Source organism: Amborella trichopoda, chromosome 12 (assembly GCF_054954075.1).
Source record: "Amborella trichopoda isolate Santa Cruz 75 chromosome 12, AtrichopodaSantaCruz75HAP2 v2.0, whole genome shotgun sequence".
NCBI lineage: Eukaryota > Viridiplantae > Streptophyta > Magnoliopsida > Amborellales > Amborellaceae > Amborella > Amborella trichopoda.
The window spans coordinates 42,364,253-42,387,032 of NC_142347.1; the positions used below are offsets into that span (position 1 = coordinate 42,364,253).

Consider the following 22,780-nt stretch of genomic DNA (forward strand, 5'->3'; position numbering starts at 1 on the left):
TGTATGTTGAATTCCAATAACTAATTTTGATAGAATATGGCGATACCAAGTGATTTCAGCAGTTGTTGAGGACATTGCTTGATATTCTACTTTTGAACTTGAGCATGAAATGGTCATTTTCTTTTTACTACTCCAAGATAATAGAGATCTTGCAAATAAAATAAAACACTCAGACACTGATTTCTTGTATTGGGATCTCTAGCCTAGTCTGCATAAGAATAGGTAATAATGTTAACTTGTCTTCCACCAATGGGAATGAAAAGACCATCACCCTACATACCCTTTACATATCGGAGAATCCTTTTAGATGCTATAAGGTGTATCTCATGAGGATCATGCATAAATTAACAAACGTGATTGACAACGTAAATGATATATGGTCGAGTGAATGTAAGGCATTGTAGACCACCAACAAGACTTTTATACTTTTCTGAACCTTGACCAAGATTACCATCTCTAGTAGATATTTTTTTTGTTGTGACCATTTGTGTTGGTAATGGTTTATAGTTACTCATTCCAAATTTTTCTAACAAATCCAATGCATACTTTTGTTGTGTCAATTTTATACCTTGCCTCGTGCGCTCAACTTCTATACATAGGAAATACTTTAGATTTTTAAAATCCTTCTTAGCAAATCGCGCTCTGACCATTATCTTTAGCTGTCTTATTTCATCCTTGTCATTCTATGTTACAATGATATCAACATATAGAAGCACCATAACTAGCTTTTGTCTTTTCTTTTTGAGAAATAGGGAGTTGTCTGCAACACTTCAAGAATAAGCCCTTATAAGAAGAGTTTTGTGCATAGGAATCGTGAAAGGTTAGAACAGAGATATTTTGCGGTGGCAATATCAAGAAATTGTATCAGAATATCAGGGGATAACGTAGAGTTGATCAATGCTATGATGAGTTGATCACATGCATACCATTGTTCGTATTCTGAATTAGAAGCATCTTTATTAGAAAGGAAGAACTTAGGTGGCTCTGGGATAGAACCATCAATCTTTATTAGATAGGAGGAACTTAGGTGGCTCTGAGATAGAATCATAAAAGATGTCCCATGATTCCTTAGCCACTAGCAATAAGAATAATTTGACCTTTCCATAATAGAAAATTATCATTGGAGAGCTTGATTGTCACACGTTGAGGAGGAAAGTTTAGAAATTAGATAGATGAAGACATGTTAAAAGCAATAGAGAAAGCAAATTAGAGAGAGAGAGAGAGAGAGAGAGAGAGAGAGAGAGAGAGAGAGAGAGAGCAAGTTAGATTGAAAGAAAGGTATGAGAGGCTTTGGAATTTTTATTGGAATCAGAGAGAGATAGACTTCTTTGCAAATTGATCCTGGAAATCAATCCAGATTTGTAGATAGAGAGAGAATGACGTCCTTGCAGCTGAGAGAGACACCCTTCCGTGCAACTTGAGAGAGAGATCGATATGATTATCTTGTGTTGGAAGGGAGTATGGGACTGTAGAGAGAAAAAAGCCTAGGATTGCCTTTGGTTAGCAATTAGCCAATTGTGCTCTTGATGGGAACAGAGTGTCTAGAGAGACAGAGAGGGGTCAATAATCATGAGAGAGAAAGACGTGGGTGAGCAAAGCATATAAGATCCTTTTTATTATGAGCAAAGCATATAGAGAGGCGTGAGTGAGCATATCATATGAGGATTTCTTATTATGAGCAAATTATATGAGAGAGAGGCATGGGTGGACAAAACTATAGGAGATTTTTTGAGACAGAGGAATGGAACAAAAAATTCCTTGAAGCCAGAGGCGTGGTTTACTATATGAAGGGATTGCAATATATCGTGTCAATCCTTATCATCTTAATCCTTGATTGTATTTTTTTAGATAATGACTGTTATTATTCTTATCATAATAGGGATTGCAATATATCGTGTTAATCCTTATCATCTTAATCCTTATCATGATCGTATTTTTTAGATAATGACAGTTATTATTTTTACCATGATAGTTATCATTCTTACTAATGAGACCATTTATCTTTGGTACAAAGAAATCAAAATTATATTTAGCCATTAAGTGTAAAATTCAATAAATGAAAGTGTATCACAACATTTGAGATATTTTGTTTTGTACTTTGTGCATAAATAATGACACATCCTCAATCACCCAATTTTAAATCTATCAATGATGTTTTTAACCTCCATGTATAAAAATATATCTACAAAATATTGGAAAATACAACTATAATTGTTAAATATAAGTTTTTAGATGATTTTGGTAGTTTTTAATATGATTTGAGAACTTTCATATTAATTTAAATATTATAAATTTAAATCCAAATTTCTACTTAACTATATATTTTAGATATTTTTCATCATTTTTGTCTTCCAATACTTTCTATAAAAGCCCGATTGAGGTAATCTCCGGCATCTTTTCTTTTATTTGTTTGTTCTTCTATTTTATATTCTCAACCACAGTATTAGGTTGTATAAATGACATCATGCAGTTGAGGTTTATTTTATTGATATGCCTTTTATTTTTGGAATATCTATTGTATATAATAAGACCATCTGTGAGTGATATTATTGCCAAAAACATAAGGGGCGATTATTATTAAAAAAATAAAATAAATTTGTATTTCAGGGCAAAAGATCACATAGGTTTTTCTTTCATAAAATTCATGGAAAAATCTTTTATGAATATCAAAATTCATAAAATATTTTTTGGTGTTTTTATTTTCCATTTATGAATATCATAATCCATTTATTTTTGGTGTTTTTATTTTATTTATAAAATATTTTATGAGTATCAAAATTCAAACTAAGTTATTTTTTTCCTTGAGTTCCATTTTTTAGTGTTTTTATTTTCCATTAGAAAATAAGAAAAAATATAAAAATAAAAAATAAAGGAAGCAATGAAAAATAAAACTAAAAGTAACTTTAAAAAGTCCAAATAAGCTTAAAGAAAAAAAAAAAAGAAAAAAAAGAAAAAGAAACTATAAAATTTGAGTGATGAGTAGTTGTGGACATTTAAGAAATGCAAAAAAAACTGAAAAAAAAATAAAAATAAAATTAACCAATCTTTTCTAGCAACATCCAAGTTATATATATATATATATATATATATCGATTCTTTATTTTTCACTTGGGGAATTCTTCTATCCAAGAAAGTTAAACGTGGTGGATTAATTGGAAGGCTAGAGAGACATACAAACTTGAAAGAACCAGACAATCCATTCAAGGATCATAAACAAAGAAAAAAAAATTTAAAAAATGCAAAAATGAAAAAATGTAGTTGGAATATATTTTTTACATTTTGTATCATTTTAGTGAAAAATAGAAAGTGCTTTGGCCATGGATACTTATTTTTGCATTTTTTTTCTTCGTTTTATATTATTACTAAAATCCCCCCATTAAAATTGATATTTCAAAATCCCAATTTCACAACTTTTTAGACCTCATTTAGATGTGTTTTGCTTACTTTTACCTTTAACATCTTGATCAGGAACCGTCCCGTGTCGGTTCGAGTAACTTTGACTCGGCTCTACTCAGTTCAAGTAACAAAAGAAGAATCTAAAAACTTTTTGATACTCTAAACTGTTAGAATTCGTGGGAACATATAATGGAGAATCTCTGATGCCATGTTAGAATTCGTGGGAGCATAAAATGGAGATTGGAGTGAGAAGAAGAGAAAACACAACATTTACGTAGTTCAGGCCGAAGCCTTACGTCCACGGATCCAAAGCCCCAACCGGCTACATCTTCACTATTTTTTATAGATGTTTACATCAATAAGTACATTGAAAAGTACATCTATATATAGAGGACAATAACACAATTAGATGAGATAAAAATGGTATAATAACTTGATGTCCAAGTAATTTGGTCTCTATCTTCTAGATACCTAACATTAAGAGATAGATACATATACATCTATAATGTTGTATATCAGTATGAACCGAGATATTCATATCCTAACACTCTCCTTCAAATTCAAGATGTTGTGACACAAAGCAATTGGAGTTTAAACAATACTAAGTTGCCAAAAAAATAAATTTCATAGGTTATCATAGTCTTCCAAATTACCATGGTCTTCCAAGAAACAACTTTTTTTGGGCTCTCTACTTTCTCTAGAGACTTTCTCTCTCTAGGGTCTTCCAAGAAACAACATGTATTGGGCTCTCTACTTTCTTCTAAAGATTCTCTCTCTGGGTTTTTTTCTTTGAAGATCTTATCTATCAGATGCTTCTTTTCTTTCTAGAGGCTTTCTCTCTCCAAAAGGAAATGATATTTCTTTCTTTCTTTTTCAGAACATCCGGGATCGAGTAACGAAAAACTTGACGATCATCACACAAGATGGAGCAACAGAAAACTCCATCATCAAGCATGATCAAGTAACGAAAAATTTGATCATCAACAGGGATCGAGAAATTCGATCAATCAGGATTCGATCATCACACATGATGGAGTAACGGAAAACTTCATCATTAAACAAGATCAAGTAACAGAAAACTTGATCATCACTCAGGATCGAGAAATTCGATCATCAAACTGAAACTGGAACTGGAGTCTTGAAACCAAAAAGTTGCCAAAGAACTTGCACTGCTCTCACTGGCGTGTTTGAATAGTCTACAAGAGCCTGGCGTGTTTGAATAGTCTGCAAGAGCGAAGAGATGTAATTCAGGACACGTGATCACCAAACTTGGTTTAAAGACCACAAAAAGTACTACAAAGGCACGACAAAGACGGCTCTGCAACAAATAAAGTAGCAACAAACACTAAAGATTTGTGAAATAAATCTCTCTTTGTTAGCATTTGCTTTAGTCGGGTCACTCGGAAACTCACTAGATATTGAAGGTTGGTTGGGATCTTTGCTGGATTTTTATTTATTTAGAGAACAACCCCAAAATCAAGAGACTTTCGGCACCCAACACGTGCACGCAATAAGAACGTAAGAATTCAAACGTTTAGAAAGAGACAAAGTGTATTCTGAACCTCCTTCACAACGAAGCCATGGCCAAATCTCTCCCTTGAGCTCCTATCATCAACATCGTTGTGTTCTTTTCCATTGGTCTTATCCTCATCAGCTACAGATTTGCGATCTGTTCTCTCTCTAGATTTCGCATCCCTATTTGAATTGGGTTCTTTACCATGAACCCCAACCTCATCAACATAAGATTCACCAACCATTCTCTCTTTAGTATCTCCATTACGCGAGTCCATAGATTGAGTTTTGCATTCGGTTTTTCTCTCTCTAAATTCATCATTCAAGGTTGCAAGCCTTGAATGATCAAGTCTTTGAGCTATTCCAATGAATTTCAATACTCAGAGTTTATCACCCATGAGCAAAGCTTCCCCCTGATTGGTGGCTGGTAAATCCAATGGATTATTATCCATATTTGTGCCTCTCACCCCTCCAGCATTCTCGCTTCTCTTCAAAAAATCAGTTAATATTGGCACTAGTTGATGCCCATCTTTATCTATGGCCCTTTGAAGCTTGCTGACGTATACACTTTTTCCTTAAATTATCAGATGTTTGTCCAGGGCTAAGCACATGACCAGTCATACATAGAGATTTACTATCTGAACCTTCTCTCAAATATTCTATGCCATCACCCACATGACCGGTCATACACAGCTCGATTGATGTGTTTCTCTCTCTACCTCCTTTCTCTCTCTAACTGAGGAGACTTAGATTATCCGCAGCTCCTGTGGTATTAACCCTCATGTGTTATTAATCTTGCTCTGATTTCCTCTCTCTTTAGAAACAGGGGGATCGGGCGTCTGCTTTCAAAGAAAGAAATACTCTGATACCTTGTTAGAATTCGTGGGAACATGAATTGGAGAATCTCTGATACCATGTTAGAATTCATCAGAACATAGAATGGAGAATATATAATAGAGAATGGAGAATGGAGAATGGAGAATAAAGATAGAAGAAGAGAATCGTGGGAGCATAAAATGGAGAATATCTGATACCATGTTAGAATTTGTGGGAGCATAGAATAGAGAATCTCTGATACCATGTTAGAATTCATGAGGGCATAGAATGGAGAATCTCTAATACCATGTTAGAATCCGTGGGAGCATAGAATGAAAAATGGAGAGAGAAAAAGAATGGAGAGAGAAGAAGAGGCAATGTTAGAATTCGTGGGAGCATAGAATGGATAATGGAGAGAGAAGAAGAGATTTGTGGGAGCATAAAATGGAGAATCTCTGATTCCATGTTAGAATTCGTGGGAGCATAGAATGGAGAATGGAGAGAGAAAAAGAGACTATGTTAAAATTCGTAGGAGCATAGAATGGAGAATGAAGAATGGAGAATTGAGAGTGAAGAATGGAGAATGGAGAGAGAAGAAGAATGAAGAGAGAAGAAGTAACCATGTTAGAATTCGTGGGAGCATAGAATGGAGAATGGAGAGAGAATAAGATATTCATAGAAGCATAAAATGGAGAATCTCTGATACCATGTTAGAATTCATGGGAGCTTAGAATGGAGAGATAAGAAGAGAAAACACAACATTTACGTGGTTCTGGCCGAAGCCTTACGTCCACGGATCCAAAGCCCCAACCGGCTATATAATCACAATTTTTTATGGATGTTTACATCAATAAGTACAACTATATATAGAAGACAATCACACAATTAGAAGAGATAAATATGGTATGATAACTTGATGACCACGTAACTTGGTCTCTATTTTCTAGATACCTAATCTTATTAAGAGATATATATATATACATATACATCCATAATGATGTATATCAATATGAACCCGAGATATCCATATCCTAACATAAACTTCTGATGCATAACTTGAGAAAGATCTGAAAGACTAAGAGAAAGGGTTGTAGACACCATAAAAGAAAATGAGAGTATGAGCCCCAAAGTATGAAATACATTGAATAAAAATCATCCATATTTAACAAGCACCAAATAAAATAATGAAGTGATTAGAATACAAGAACTACAGTCAACTTTCTCAAGAAAAATAAATAAAAAAAAAAAGGCCACCAAAGATTAGCAGGTAAAACGGAGAAGTGAGAAAATAAAGATTGAGATAAAAAATAAATAAATAAATAAATAAATAAATAAATATATATATATATATAATAATAATAACAACAACAACAACAACAAAAGGCTTACCTAATGAAAACCAGGGCACGTCTTTCTCTCCCTCAACTTACTTCTTCCTTTCTCTTTCTCTCTCTAACTCTCCCTCAAAATGCTCAGGTGAAAGGGCACACTGTCTTAATTTTTCTCTTTAAGTTCTAAAGAATTTATTTGGGTTTATCATGAAAAAAAATTAAAGACCCAATCATGATAGGATTTAGGGTTGAGATTAACTAGACTCTATTGATCCGGGATTTTAGGATGCAATTTTTTCTTCTTGATTTAGATAAGATTTGGACAAAAGCTTTATCGTGAAATAAAAATTAAAGAACCAATCAATCTAGGATTAAGGGTTACCCAATCGATCAGAGGCTTTAGGATGCAATCTTTTCTTCTTGATTTGGATAGGATTTGCTCAATTTTTATTTGGTTTTTCATAAGTTTATAGTAATACTATAAAACAGTTTTTTAGTCCATTTTTCATTACCTTTTGAAACATATTTGGACTTTTTCAGGAAACTTTTAATTTTATTTTATTTTTAAATATTATTTTATTTTGATATATTTTAATAATTTTTTTTAGGAATTTTTGGGTATATACAAGACTTGGTTGAGTTTTCAACCGAGAAAAGGGGTTGGGTTCCCTCAGCGAGGCGATGTTCGAGCACTTATACTCGCTAGCAACCTTTAAATGCAATTCATGATGCCTTACGTCTGATGGAATTTGCGTGGGGTGAGCTTGCACACATTGAAATACTTGAACTAATATCGATAATATCATGACACAGGGAAATAAAACTTATATCAAATGCTGCACATTATGAAGATTAGAAGCAACTATGCAGATTGTTTTTCTTGGATAAATAACGTCCTACAAACTTAAATATCCCTTATACGACATAACATACTTGATATACATTTGTAAATCCTCTGGAGCTCAACTCTTAATATAAATAAAAATTGAGGCTTTGAGCCTGATCAATTGACAGTTGAGATTGTCATTATTATTGGATTCCTACTGCTAAACAATTCAAAAAAGGAAAACAAAAAATTATGAGTTAATTCTACTAAAAATGCCCGTAAGCCGTTCTTGTAACTTAATATCTAAATTGGCCCTCCCATGGTATGGCCATGATGTCTTCTTTGACATGTGGGCATAGTTATAGCTCTGGATGAAATTGGGTTAAAGGCATATAGTTCAATGGTGCCTCTTGCATTGGGAGTTGACATCCCCTAGGGGAGTGGTTGGGCCCATAGCTTTGTGTAGGCCCCACTTGTTGTCCTGAGATCTCATGTACCTTATCAGAGACCGACTCTGACTCAGTTAAGCTCAATACTTTAGCTGCTTGTGTATGAAGATCATCCACACTCATGTCGTAGATGCTTACACGCTTCTTCTCATTCTTCTCTGCCAATGCCTTTTGTCGTATAAAATATTTTTGAGCATGGCTTGCTATCTGAACTGAGGTTCGGGTCTTGACAACGAACTTGGAGATGCTATTCCAATTCCCCTTGCCATATTTTTGCAGACCAATTAGAAATAGCCTGTCAGAAAAACAAGTTACAAAATTGAATACAGGAGGGAAAAAAAATAAAGGGATTGTGTACTATGAATTCATTTATTTTTTGTACAAAGAGGTCACAATCATTTTTGGCCATTGGATGTGAAATCCAATAAATGAAAGTGTATCAAAACATTGGAGAAATTTTGTTTTGAATTTTGCCTCTCTCTCTCTCTCTCTCTCTCTCTCTCTCTATATATATATATATATATATATATATATATATATATATATATATATATATATACATAAAATGACACATCATCAACTACCCAATTTTAAATCTAACTATCAATGATAATTGTATCCTCCATGTATCAAAAGTAAGTGAATGCGGTTTATATAAGGCTAAGACTCTAAACAATCAAAGTAAGATACATCTTCGAATAGTGTCAAAAAAGATGTCATTTCATTTGCAAAAATAATTATTCTAGTTTTTTCTAGTTTCAATGGTGGCATGAGTGCCTCTTGAAATTGCTTTTAACTATTTTTAAAAATTACTTTGTTTTTTTTTTTTTACGTGACTTGGCCTAGTCAACTCAGACTCAACTGAATTACGCGACTCAGCCAAAGGCTGAGTAACTTGGCCGAGATGAGTTTTTTAACAAGAGTTATTAGGACCGAACAAATGACTGAAGTGACGATGACATTGGTCTAATTGGATTGATTAAAGAAGACTAGTTCACCAATCAAAGCGGTATATACTAAATTAAAAAATTGACAAAAATACCTAGAAAAATAGATTAGAAAGAGGAAAAAACAAAAAAAACTAGAAACCTTCAAGTAAACTAGTAAAATGTGCGTCTATGATTCACAATATCTTTTTATAGATTTAAATTTTCAGATCTCTTTCATGGTGGGTTTTTATTATTTTGAAAAGTCAGCAGAATAAAGTACATAAAAGCTTATAAGCAAAATACCCCTCATCCAATTATCCCTAAATCAAAATATTCCTAGTGAAGTAATAATATAACATCAAATTTTATTCAATCCTTAGCCAAAAAAAATAAAAAAAGTCAAAAACACAAAAGGGTTGCTTGGAGGAAATGGCAATGAGTGACCGTTAAAAAAAATGCATATAAAGCCCATCAAAACAAGCCGTGTACAAACCTAAGAAAAAGAGAAATGAAAGAAAGTACCAAAAAATAAATTTAATTGGAATAACTGAAGGAAGTTGCCTAGTGCAGGGTTTTGAATCCAAAGGTTTACGGGTTTAAGGCCACAGAATTCTTTACGGGAATGAAGTAGGAGAGGGAACGAAGTCCATAGAATTCAAGATTCTGGTCGGGTATTTTTTTCTTGAAGAGTCTAGCAAATTATATTTTGAATATTTGGGTCAAAAGGATTCCTGTGTTATGAGGGTTTAGAACCTTAAAAAATCAAGACCAAACAGTTTTTAGGATACACAATTTAGCGAGATAAACCTATTGAAAGAAAGAGAGAGAAAAACGAATAACAAAGACAGCGAAAGGGGAATGACAAAAACTTACCTGTGCTCGGCTTCAGTCCAAAAAGATCTTTCTTTCTTCTCTGGTTTACACCTGGCCGGAACTGGTTTCAACCCAAATGATGTTACACCTAAATCATTGGAAATGTTTTCAAGCAGACTTTCTATCGAATAGGATGCATCGGGAAGCTCCACTTTGCCGGAATCTATTTCTTTTAAATCTTTTAGAAGAGCCTGCATATAAACATCCATCTCACTTTTTCCACACACCATTTCGGCTATTTTGAGCCATGTATCCGGTAAATCATCGGGGAAGGCTGCTCCGACCTCCTCGATCGGCTTACTCGGTTGAAAGGACCCTCCATTGAACACCATCTTTTCTCCCAAAAGCTTTTCTTCCACAAGTTTTGAAGACTGTGAATGGAGAAATAGAGGGAAAAATATGAGGAAACAAAGAGTTGAAATGAGAAAGGCAAGGTGGCAAAACTCTTGATTGATTGAAAGTGGGCTCCACAGCCACTACAATCTACCAAGAGTCTACCACCCACCGGTAGGAAGGCAGTTTTTATAAGACTAAATACCCCTATATATAAATTTTGAAATTTGACATATTTTTTAATTCTAAAAATTAAAAAATTTAGATAGTTTCAGTCTCTACAAATTTTGAGATGGTTTCTATGTCTGAAATATTCTACCTAGGACTTAAAATTTGATTTAGATCTCTCTCTAAATTTTTTTAATAATTTCTCTCGCTAAAGATTCTTTTCTCTATAACAATTTCAATTTTTAGATTGTTTCTCTATCTGAAATTTTTTAGAAATCTCTATCTAAATTTTGAAATTTGAGATAGTTTTTTTCTTTAAAAATTTTGAGATAGCTTCTCTCTTTAAAAACTATGAGATAATTCTCCATCTAAAACTTGAAATTTCATACAATTTCTCTCTTGAAAATCATCTATATTTAACATGCACCAACAAAAAGATGAATTAAATGAGAAGCCATGAATTATTGTCAACTTTTTTACAAAAAAAAAGAAGAAAAAACAAAAAACCAACGATTGATTAACAGGTGAAGTGAAGAATAAAGAACATAAAGCTTACCAGAGAACTGAGAAAAACCAAGGCACACGTGTTTCTCTCTTTCTCTCTCTCTCGAACTAGTCAAATTTCTTTCTCTTTCTCTCACTAACTCTCCCTCAAAATGGTCCGACTGAAAATGAAAGAGTGGTTCTCAAAATTTATAAGCCATTGTCTTGATAATTTCTAAAGATGATGGAAGGTTCTAAAGATAATATAATAGGAAGAGTTAAAAAATTAAAATAGGATTTAAATTTTTAGAAAATTAAATACCCAAATAACCCGGATTTGGCGGTTACAATTTAACTAAACCCAATTATTCTGGGACTTTAAACATGGATATTTGTTTTTTATTTTGAGAAAGATTTGCACAACTTTTATTCTTTGTTTAAAGTTCATATTGATACTATTAACCCCGGATTTGGCCGTTACAATTTAACTAAACCCAATTATCTGGGACTTTACACACGGATATTTGATTTTTATTTTGAGAAAGATTTGCACAACTTTTATTCTTCGTTTAAAGTTCATATTGATACTTCAAAGTTCAACGAGCGAGAGAGAAAGTATTGCCCATATTATAGAAAAAAAAAAAAAGGATTCCAAATTTTCTTTTCATTGGAAATGTATAGGCTAATTAAAACTTTAAAATCTACTTAAATTTTTCTCTTTTGAAATTCATGGGATAATCTTTTACGAATATCAAAATTCATAAAATATTTTTTGCGTTTTTATTTTCCATTAGAAACTAAGGAAAAATATAAAAATAAAATAAAAGAAGCAGCACAAAATAAAACTAAAATTAACACATTCTCAACAAAGACACTTGACATCGTATAGTTCATTACGATAAGAAACATATAAAATCTTGATTTTATTGATTCCAATATCTATTAGGATATAACTAATCTTGTACAAAATCTTGATTTTCTTCATGCCCACCAATAAAAACATGGATTAAATGTGAAGCCAAGAATTATTGTCTACTTTTTCATGAAAAAAAAAAAACAAGAAGCCAAAGATTAGCAGGACGCGGCCCGACTCGGTTCGAGGTAACTTTGACTCGGTCCGAGTTTTTCCGCTCGGGCATGGGTCAAGTCCCGTCCTTGAGTCTTGGTTTTGAACATTGAAATTGACAAACCTTTTTACGTTTTGTTAAGCGAAAAATTAATAGACTCAATAATGAAAAATTAACAAAAGAATGAAAAGAAAAACTACAAATACAATGCCTCAATTTCTTTATCTACAATAAAAACCAATAAAAGAAGAATCTAAACTTGCTGTTACTTTAAACTTCTGATGCATAACTTGAGAAAGATCTGAAAGACTAAATGAAAAGGTTGTAGACTGCATAAAAGCAAATGAGAGTATGAGACCCTATAGCATGAAATACATTGAACAAAAATCATCCATATTTAACAAGCACCAACAAAAAGATGAACCGAATAAGAAGCCAAGAACTATTGTCAACTTAGTCGAAGAAAAAAAATAAAATCCACCAAGGATTAAGACATGAAGGGGAGAAGTAAGAAGAAAATACTGAAATCACTGGAAAAAAAAACAAAACAAAAACAAAAGGCTTACCTCCATTGATGAAAACCAGAGCGCATATTTCTCTCCTTCAACTTACTTCTTCCTTTCTCTTTCTCTCTCTAACTCTCCCTCAAAATGCTCAGGTGAAAGGAAATCAAAAGGGTAATATGTCATAATTTATAAGCGGTTGTTTTAAGTTCTAAAGAGTTTATTAGGGTTTATCATGCAAGAAAATTAAAGACCCAATCAGATTTAGGGTTTAGTTTAACTAGACCGTATTGATCCAAGAATTTAGGATGCAATTATCTCTTCTTGATTTAGATATGATTTGGACAAAAGCTTTATCGTGAAAGAAAATTAAAGACCCAATAAATCTAAGATTTAGGGTTTACCCAATCGATTAAGGCTTTAGGATGCAACTTTTCTTCTTGGATAAAATTTGCACAGTTGTTATTCGCTGTTTCATAAGTTTATATTAAGGGAGGGCCTTCTATGGGACCTCACCCACATATATGGTACATGTGGCCATGGTCTCAGCCATCAGTTCTAAATAGATGGTTGTGATGGCTTGAGTCACAATATCACAAGCTAGTACTTAACCGTCATAAGCTCATAATTTTTTATTTTTTATTTTTATTTTATATATAATTTGAAGTAGGATATGGGGGATCCATAGATCTAACAAGGGGCACACATGATAAAAATATTAACAAAATATTTTTTGTGATGAAAAATTACAGAAATACCCCTGAAAATTGTAGGGGTATTTTAGTCATTTATTTTAACATAAAATTTTTTTATATTTTTTCTAAGTTCGATTTAATGTTCTGATGGGACGCCCAAAATTTTATCAAAAAATGTTGTGAAAAAAAATAAAAAATAAAATAGTGTTTGATGTGACGTGGTATTAATAGTCATAACCGTTCAATTTGATCGAACGGCTAAGAAGTGGGGTCGCATACTTATATGTTGTTGGGGTGACATAGAATCATTTTCTCTATGTTAGTACTTCAAAGTGAGAGAGGGCGCCTAAATATTTTCTACCAAAAAATAAGAACCCAATTTTTCTTTTGATGTAAATTTATGAAATCTACATAAACAATTTTAGGAAACTCATGGAAAAATCCTATATAAATATCAAAATTCTATAAAAGTTTGATTTTAAGGTAGGCGGCATCCTAAGACTTTAGAGGATCCAAGAATCACTTAATTTTAAAATACAATTTGAAAGTTATAGTCAAAACATACCTTTTTTTTTTTGACAATTTTTGGTTTAATCCCTTTTGCAGTACAAACCACGTCATGCAATATTGTTTAGGGATTATATATAATGAGACCATTTACCTTTGGTACAAGGTAGTCACAATTATTTACAACCATTCGATGTGAAATTTGATAGCTTAGGTGTTTCACAAAATTCGAAAAAAATTCTTCTGATGTTTCAGTTTGGTGAATGGAATAAAGGTAACCACCCAATTTCACATCCAATGATCAATATTAATTGTCACCACTTTGTACTAAAAGTAAATGGTCTCATTCTATACTTTTCCTAATTTCTATGCATTGTGGATTGCATCACAAGCCCAAAAGCACCATGAAATGCCCTCGAGACATCCACATTTAAGTGCGGGACGAAATCCCCCACCCCCTAAAATTAAAACAAAAAATTAAGGCAAGGTTGAATTATCTCAAGTTGCGTGTACATAAAAAAATTTAAAAATCTAAAAATTGTACAAAGTATGAGTGTGTTCTATAGTGTTGTATAGATTATTTGTATATGATTTGGATGTTTTTGGCACATATTGGTGTGTGTTTTTTTGCCATAACTCCCAGTTTTACATTATCATTTTTAAGATTTTTTTTAAAATGTTCCTAACTATAAATCTGGTTTTTAATCCATTTTTCATCCCGTTTTGAAATATGTTTGGACTTTTTCATGTTACTTTTATTTTTATTTTAATCTAAAATACTATTTTATTTCTATATAATTTTTTAATTTTTCTAAGACATTTTGGCGACTCAGTCGAGTTCTCAACCGAGTAACTTACTTCGTCCAAGGGCTGGGTCCCTCCACCTTGGTGATCTTCTGGCACTGATACAGGCTAACAACCTTTAAATGCAGGATGCCTTACATGAGGTTAGAAATAATAAATGAAAAACTTTTATATGGGTTCAGAACTCCCATAACCATATAAATAATCTCTGTGTCTGGGAACAATAGTTGTTTAATACCAGATGGTTGGGAGCCAAGAGGAAATTAACCCAAAGTAATACACCTTAACCAATTATGATCCTTGTTCTAAAACTTGACTCGGGCCCCCGACTGAACTTGTGGGCAGAGCCGAGTTACTCGGCTGAGTCCACTTGGACTCGGTTTGCAACTCCAAAATTGGCCAAAATTTGAAAAATAATTGCAAAATATTATTTAAAAATTAAAATGATCAAAAATATAAAATAAATAATAAAAATTAGAGTGTAATACTTATTACATTTTTAAATAATCTTAATAATTAATTTTTCCTTACCTCAAAAAAAGGAAACCAAATTCCTTTGTTTAATATGAGTTTTTAGAATTTTAAATCTGAAAGTACAAATTTTATTCTTTAAAAATATTTTATAACTAATTTCTAAAATTAAATTTCTGAATTTTGTATCATTCTTGACTCATTTTACTGTTATTTTTAATAGGCTTTGAAATATCAAGAAAGAATGAAATTTACCATGAAATTTTCATGATTAAAGTTTATTGACAACTCAATTTCCTAATTTTAAAGAATATTTAAATATAAATGGTAATATTTTTATTTATAAAAAAATTAATCATTTAAAATACCTTATGACCGGTTATCAAATTTAAAGGTATGCCTTTAAAGATGGGCTTTAAGGAGGACGGGACGCTACCGATATTCAAAATCTCTAACAAATAAATAAATATCTCTTCAGGAAAAAATCTCAAATAAATAAATAAATAATAGATCTCCATGCGTTAAGGCCCTAAAAGCGAAAAACAATTTGTATAGAGATGAGGTTCAGATAAAGAAAATGTTTGCATTAGTCATGGCAAGGACTATTAACGCCTTGAACAAGTTGCGATATAATAGTATAGATAGTTATATATTTATAGATTATCATTTATATTTGCTACCACCCTCAAGTAGGACGGCAGTTTTTATAAGACTAAATACCCTCATGTATAAATTTTGAAATTTGAGATATTTTTATTTTTAAAAATTAAAAAATTAAGATAGTTTCTCTCTCTAAAAATTTTGAGATGGTTCCTATGTTTAAAATTGTTGAAATAGTTTCGCTGTAGGACTTAAAATTTGATTTAGTTCTCTCTCTAAATTTTTTTAATAATTTTTCTCTCTAAAGATTATTTTCTTTATAAATAATTCAATTATTTTCAGATTGTTTCTCTATTTGAAATTTTTGGAAAACCTCTATCTAAAAGTTGAAGTTTGATATAGTTTCTTTCTCTAGAAGTTTTGAGATAGCTTCTCGCTCTAAAAATTATGAGATAATTTCTCTATATAAAACTTGAAATTTCATACAATTTCTCTCTTGAAAATCATCCAAATTTAACATGCACCAACAAAAACATGAATTAAATGAGAAGCCACGAATTATTGTCAACTTTTTCAAAAAAAAAAAGAAAAAAAAAGCAAGAAGCCAATGATTAACAGGTGAGGAGAAGAATAAAGAACGTAAAGCTTACCTAGAGAGAACTGAGAAAAACCAAGGCACACGTGTTTCTCTCTCTAACTCTCTCGATCTAGTCAGATTTCTCTCACTCTAACTCTCCCTCAAAATGGTCAGGTCCGACTGAAAATGAAAGAGTGGATCTCCTAAGTTCTAAAGATGATAGAAGGTTCTAAAGACAATATAATAGGAAGAGTTAAAAAATTAAAATAGGATTTAAATTTTAGAAAAATAAAATAGGATTTAAATTTTAGAACATTAAAGACCCAAATAACCCGGGATTTGGGCATTACAATTTAACTAAACCCAATTAATCTGGAACTTTAGACACGGATATTTGTTTTTTATTTTGAGAAAGATTTGTACAACTTTTATTCCTCGTTTAAACTTCATATTGATACTTCAAAGTGCAAAGAGCGAGAGAGAGTAAGTATTGCCCATATAAAAATAAATAAATAAAGGAATCCAAATTTTCTTTTGATTGGAAATGTACAGGCTAATGAAAACTTTAAAATCTACTTAAATTTTTCTCTTTTGAAATTTATGGAATAATCTTTTATGAATATCAAAATTCATAAAATATTTTTTTGTGTTTTTATTTTCCATTAGAAAATAAGGAAAAAAATAAAATTAAAAGAAAGGAAGCAGCACAAAATAAAACTAACTTGGCGAGTCTGAGTGGACTAAGTCAAATAGGTAAAAAAAAAAAAATAATAAACTTATTTTTTATTTTTAGCTTTCATATATCATGAAATCCAAGGATTAAAAATATTACTTGTAAACAAAAAGTCTATACAACCCTTTGAACCGTTTTGATCATAAATGTTTTACCCAAACAAACACTGAAACGACACCCTATTGAAACTCCATCTCTCTATCTCTTTAAAACTCCATCTCTCTCTTCGTTTCTCGATGAGTTTACCAGCCAAGGCGTTTAGCTTGAGCTCGAACATGAGCACACCTTCTTAGAGAGAGATAGAGTTTTGAGAGAGAGACGATGGAGTTTTAGAGAGAGAGAGAGTCATTTCATAGGTTGTTGAAGTCAACAATACATGGTTTACGGGGTTGGAAAATAGAAAAGATGGAGTCTTTTTGCTTATAAATCATATTTTCAAATATTTTCAGTTCTTGATTATGATGAGATGTAAAAGTTAAAAATAAGATATAATAGGATATTTTCCCTAAAAAAACTAGTAATTTTTAAAAATAGTTAGAAATAAGAAAAATAAAATAAGTAATAAATAAAAAGTATTGGAAGACAAAAATGATGAAAAATATCTAAAATATATAGTTCAATAGAAATTTGGATTTAAATTTTGAATATTTAAATAATATGAAAGTTCTCAAATCATATTAAAAACTACCAAAATCATCTAAAAACTTATATCTAATGTCCGCGTCTAAAGTCCCCAATTAAAAAACAAATGTCCGTGTCTAAAGTCCCCAATTAATTGGGTCTGGTTAAATTGTAAGGCCGAAATCCCGGTTTATTTGGGTCTTTAATTTTCTAAAATTTAAATCCTATTTTAAATTTCAAACATTTAAATCCTATTTTAATTTTGTAACTCTTCCTATTATATTGTCTTTAGAGCCTTCAATTATCTTTAGAACTTAAGACAACGGCTTATAAATTAGGAGATCCGCTCCTTCATTTTCAGCGGACCTTTTGAGGGAGAATTGGAGAGAGAAAGAGAAACAAAACAGAGTAATTCGAGAGAGAGATACGTGTGCCCTGGTTTTTTTCAGTTCTCTCTAGGTAAGCTTGCAGCTATATCTTTAGATTCTTTTCTTCTTAATTCTCCGCTTCACCTGTTAATCATTGGCTTCTTGTTTTTTTCTTTTTTCTTGAAAAAGTTGACAATAATTCTTTGCTTCTCATTTAATTCATGTTTTTGTTGGTGATTGTTAAATATGGATGATTTTCAAGAGAGAAATTGTATGAAATTTCAAGTTTTAGATGGAGAATTATCTCATAGTTTTTAGAGAGAGAAGCTATCTCAAAATTCAAATTTTAGATAGAGATTTTTAATAAATTTCAGAGAAAGAAACCATCTGAAAATTGAACTTTTTATTGACAAAAAAAATCTTTGGTGAGAAAAAATATTAATAAATATTTTAGAGAGAGAACTAAATCAAATTTTAAGTCTTATAGAGAAACTATTTAAAACAATTTAGACACACAAACCTTTTCAAAAATTTTAGAGTGAGAAACTATCTCAATTTTTTAATTTTAAAAAATAGAGAATATCTAAAAGTTCAAAATTTATACATGAGGGTATTTACAGAGACAGAGTAGTTTTTTAAACAGAGCATTTCTTTAAAGATAGTTTCGAGCCACCTTGTAGTGCAAGAGGGAGCGCGTGATGGAAGCCTATGAGTTATGACAGAGAGATGAAAGAGAAACTCTTGCAGAGAGAGAGAGAGAAAGGGATGGTGGAAACTCCATTTGTATCATTACTGTTTAAAAAATTGAAAAGAAAACCAAAACTAACTTCCCGATAATCACTACTCCTATAAATCTATTTCAAACAATTTCATTACTCAATTTAAATCTCTTTCATGCCACCTTGGACGGTCATGGCCTGACTAGGGTATATCAGTATTTTAAAACTCGGCTATTTTTTATCTAGATCATCGATTCAGATGGAAATAAGTAGGACCGAACAAGCCCATCTAGCCAGGACTGAACTAGTTCGGAGAGGATATATACTTTATAGGTCCCGTCCCGTCCCGTCCTACCTAAAGCCCCTCCTATATAATTTTTTTCTTTTTTTAAAAAATTTATTTTATATTTTCTTAAATTTATTTTATATTTTTTTCTTTCAAAATTTTTTTTTTTTTTATCTCATTTATTTTAATATTTTCTAGATCACTAGAAAGCGAATATTTGGACTAATCCGAGTTTGAATCATTGGAGTGAGATAAGGAATTTTTACTTTGTGTATACTTTCAATTTATTATGGACGTAAACGTTTGGATGGGGAAGAAAGCGGATAGGATATTTATTTTTGGGGTTAGCACACTAGCTCATATGAACATATGAGTCCAACGGTCCTGATTGAATCTGGGTCGATCTGACAATCACATATGTCGGGTAGTTTTTAAATTTTATTTATTTTTCTACAAATCCAAATCACTTGAAACTTTAATGCGTGTTTATCAAAAACAGATAAATCTTCGAAAAATATCAAAAAAATATTATACATGAAATAAATTGACCAAAATACCCTCAAAATGCTTCGGGGGTATTTTGGTCATCTTGTTTTTCATGAATAAGTTTTTTTATATATTTTTATTAGATTCGCCTTGATGAAAAAAAAATATATCTAAAATTTCAAGTGATTTGGATTTGTAGAAAAATAAATAAAATTCAAGCTACCGGACATCCGTGATCGTCAGATCGGACTAGATTCAATCTGAACCGTTGGGTTCATATGTTCATATGAGCTAGTGGGATAATCCCAGCTTTTTCCTTTATCTTTTAATCTTTATTTATGATAAGCATAGTTGACAGTTGTAAGAATTATATGCTCCATATCCAAGATTTTTTAAAAACTTTATAATTAAAGTGCTCAAGAATCAATCTAAAAAAGCTATCTGAAAGACCCTGCAATTAATCATCTGGACCAGGGAAAAGGCGTCCTTCTTATACTATAGAAGTATAAATAAAAACTGGTCATAAGGTATTTTAAATGATTAATTTTTTTTATAAATAAAAATATTACCATTTATATTTAAATATTCTTTAAAATTAGGAAAATGATTTGTCAATAAACTTTAATCATGAAAATTTCATGGTAAATTTCATTCTATCTTTATATTTCTAAAGCCTATTAAAAATAAAGTAAAATGAGTCAAGAATGATACAAAATTCAGAAATTAAATTCTAGAAATTAGTTATAAAATATTTTTAAAGCATAAAATTTGTACTTACAGTTCTAAATTCTTAAAATTTATATTAAACAAAGGAATTTGGTTTCCTTTTTTGTAGTAATGGAAAATTTAATTATTAAGATTATTTAAAAGTGTAATAAGTATTACACTAATTTTTATTATTTATTTTATAGTTTTGCTAATTTTTAATTTTTAAATAATATTTTGTAATTGTTTTTGGATTTTTGGACAATTTTGGAGTTGCAAGCCAAGTCCGAGTGGACTCGACCGAGTAACTCGACTCCGGCCACAAGTTCAGTCCGGAGCCCGAGCCAAGTTTTAGAACATGGATCATTATTGGTTTAGGTGTATTATTGTGGGTTAATTTCCTTTTGGCTCCCAACCATCTGATCTTTGATCAAACAACTATGTTCTCCAGACACAAAGAGATTATATGGGTTCTATGGGTATGGGAGTTTTGAACCCATGTAAAAGTTTTTCATTTATTATTTCATAGAAATACATAATGAACAAATGGTGAGAATTTCAATTTGTTATTATGTGAGAAATTTTCATTTATTATTTCATTTGTTTAGTTCAAGTATTTCAATATGTTAAAGCTCACACTACTCAAATTCATGCAAGGGATCTCGTATAAGCAATCATGAACTGCAGTTAAAGGTTGTTAGCCAGTATCAGTGCTAGAAGATCGCCTCGGTGAAGGGACCCAGCCCTCGGACAAAGTTACTCGGTTGAGAACTCGACTGAGTCTTGTACTTAGCCAAAATGCTTTAGAAAAATTAAAAATATATATAGAAATAAAACAATATTTTAGAATAAAATAAAATTAAAAGTAATATGAACAATTTCATATATATTTCAAAAAGGAATGAGAAATAGATTAAAAACCTGATTTATAGTTAGAGACATTTAAAAAAAAAATCTTAAAAAAGAAAATGTAAATCTAGGAGTTATGGAAAAAAAACATTCACCAATCGATGCCAAAAATATTCAAATCATATACAAACAATTTATACAACTCTATACAACACACTCATACTTTTTACAATTTTTTAGATTTTTAAATTTTTTTTATGTACACCAAGTTGTACACGCAACTTGTGATAACTCAACCTTGACTTAATTTTTGGTTTTTTTTTTTTTTTGGGGTGGGGTATTTCGTCCTGCACTTAAATGTGGATGTCTCGAGGGCATTTCATGGTGCTTTTGCACTTAAATGTGGATGTCACGAGGGCATTACATTGTGCTTTTGGGCTTGTGTTACTATCCAGATCGTCGCATAAACAATAGGAAAAGTATAGAATGAGACCATTTACTTTTGATACAAGATGGTGAAAATTAATCTTGACCATTGGACGTGAAATTGGGTGGTTGCAATTATTCTATTGACCTAGCTAAAACGTTAAAAGAATTTTTCGCGAACTTTGTAATACACTTAAGCTATCAAATTTCACTTTGGATGGTTGTAAATAATTGTGACTACCTTCTACCAAAAGTAAATGGTCTCATTGTATACAATCCCTAAACAATATTACGTGGTTCGCTTTACAGAAGTTATTAAAGCAAAATTTGTCAAAAAACTTATGTTTTGACCATAACTTTCAAATTGTGTTTTAGAATTAAGTGATTCTTGGATCATTTGAAGTCTTAGGATGTCACCTATCTTAAAATCAAATTTTTATAGATTTTTAATATTTATATAGGATTTTTCTATGAATTTCCTAAAATTGTTTTTGTAGATTTTAGAAATTTTACTAGCGTAAACGATATATTTATGGACATCAAAAGAAATATTGGGTTTACGGCCCTCTCTCACCTTGACGTTTGAAGTATTAACATAAAGGAAATGATTCTATGTGGCCTAACAACATATAAGTTATATGTGACCCTACTTCTTAGCTGTTCGCTCTAAATTGAACGGTTACGACTATTAATACCACAATGTCACGTCAAACATTATTTTATTTTTATTTTTTTTCCACAATAGTTTTTGATAAAATTTTAGGCACCCATCAAAAAATTAGGGCGAGGCTAAAAAAATATATAAAATATATATATATATATATATATATATATATATATATATATATATATATATATATATATATATATATATATATATATATATATATATATATATAGGTGGGCCTTCCCTTAATATAAACTTACGAAAAACAGAATAAAAACTGTGCAAATCTTATCCAAGAAGAAAAGATTGCATCCTAAAGCCTTGATCGATTGGGTAAACCCTATATCCTTGATTGATTGGGACTTTGGTTTTCTTTCACTATAAAGCTTTTGTCCAAAAATCTTATCTAAATCAAGAAGAAATAATTGCATCCTAAAATCCAGGATCAATGGTTAAACTAAACCCTGTGTCCTGGATTGATTGGGTCTTCAATATTCTGATAAAGCCTAATAAATTCCTTAGAACTGAAAACAACCACTTATAAATTAAGACATATTACCCTTCATTTTCTTTCACCTGA

General features: G+C 31.2%; 1 protein-coding gene across 1 annotated transcript; it reads right to left on the bottom strand.

Annotated features, from left to right (window-relative positions):
• Window positions 1-5,288: 5,288 nt before the first annotated feature.
• On the bottom strand, window positions 5,289-10,464 carry LOC18424733 (transcription factor DIVARICATA). Its single transcript, XM_088852671.1, has 3 exons — window positions 10,133-10,464; window positions 8,379-8,625; window positions 5,289-5,396 (listed from the first exon to the last, which is right to left on the bottom strand). Exons 1-3 carry the CDS (start codon window positions 10,462-10,464, stop codon window positions 5,289-5,291), a joined length of 687 nt encoding a protein of 228 aa, XP_088708797.1.
• Between the last annotated feature and the right edge of the window lie 12,316 nt (window positions 10,465-22,780).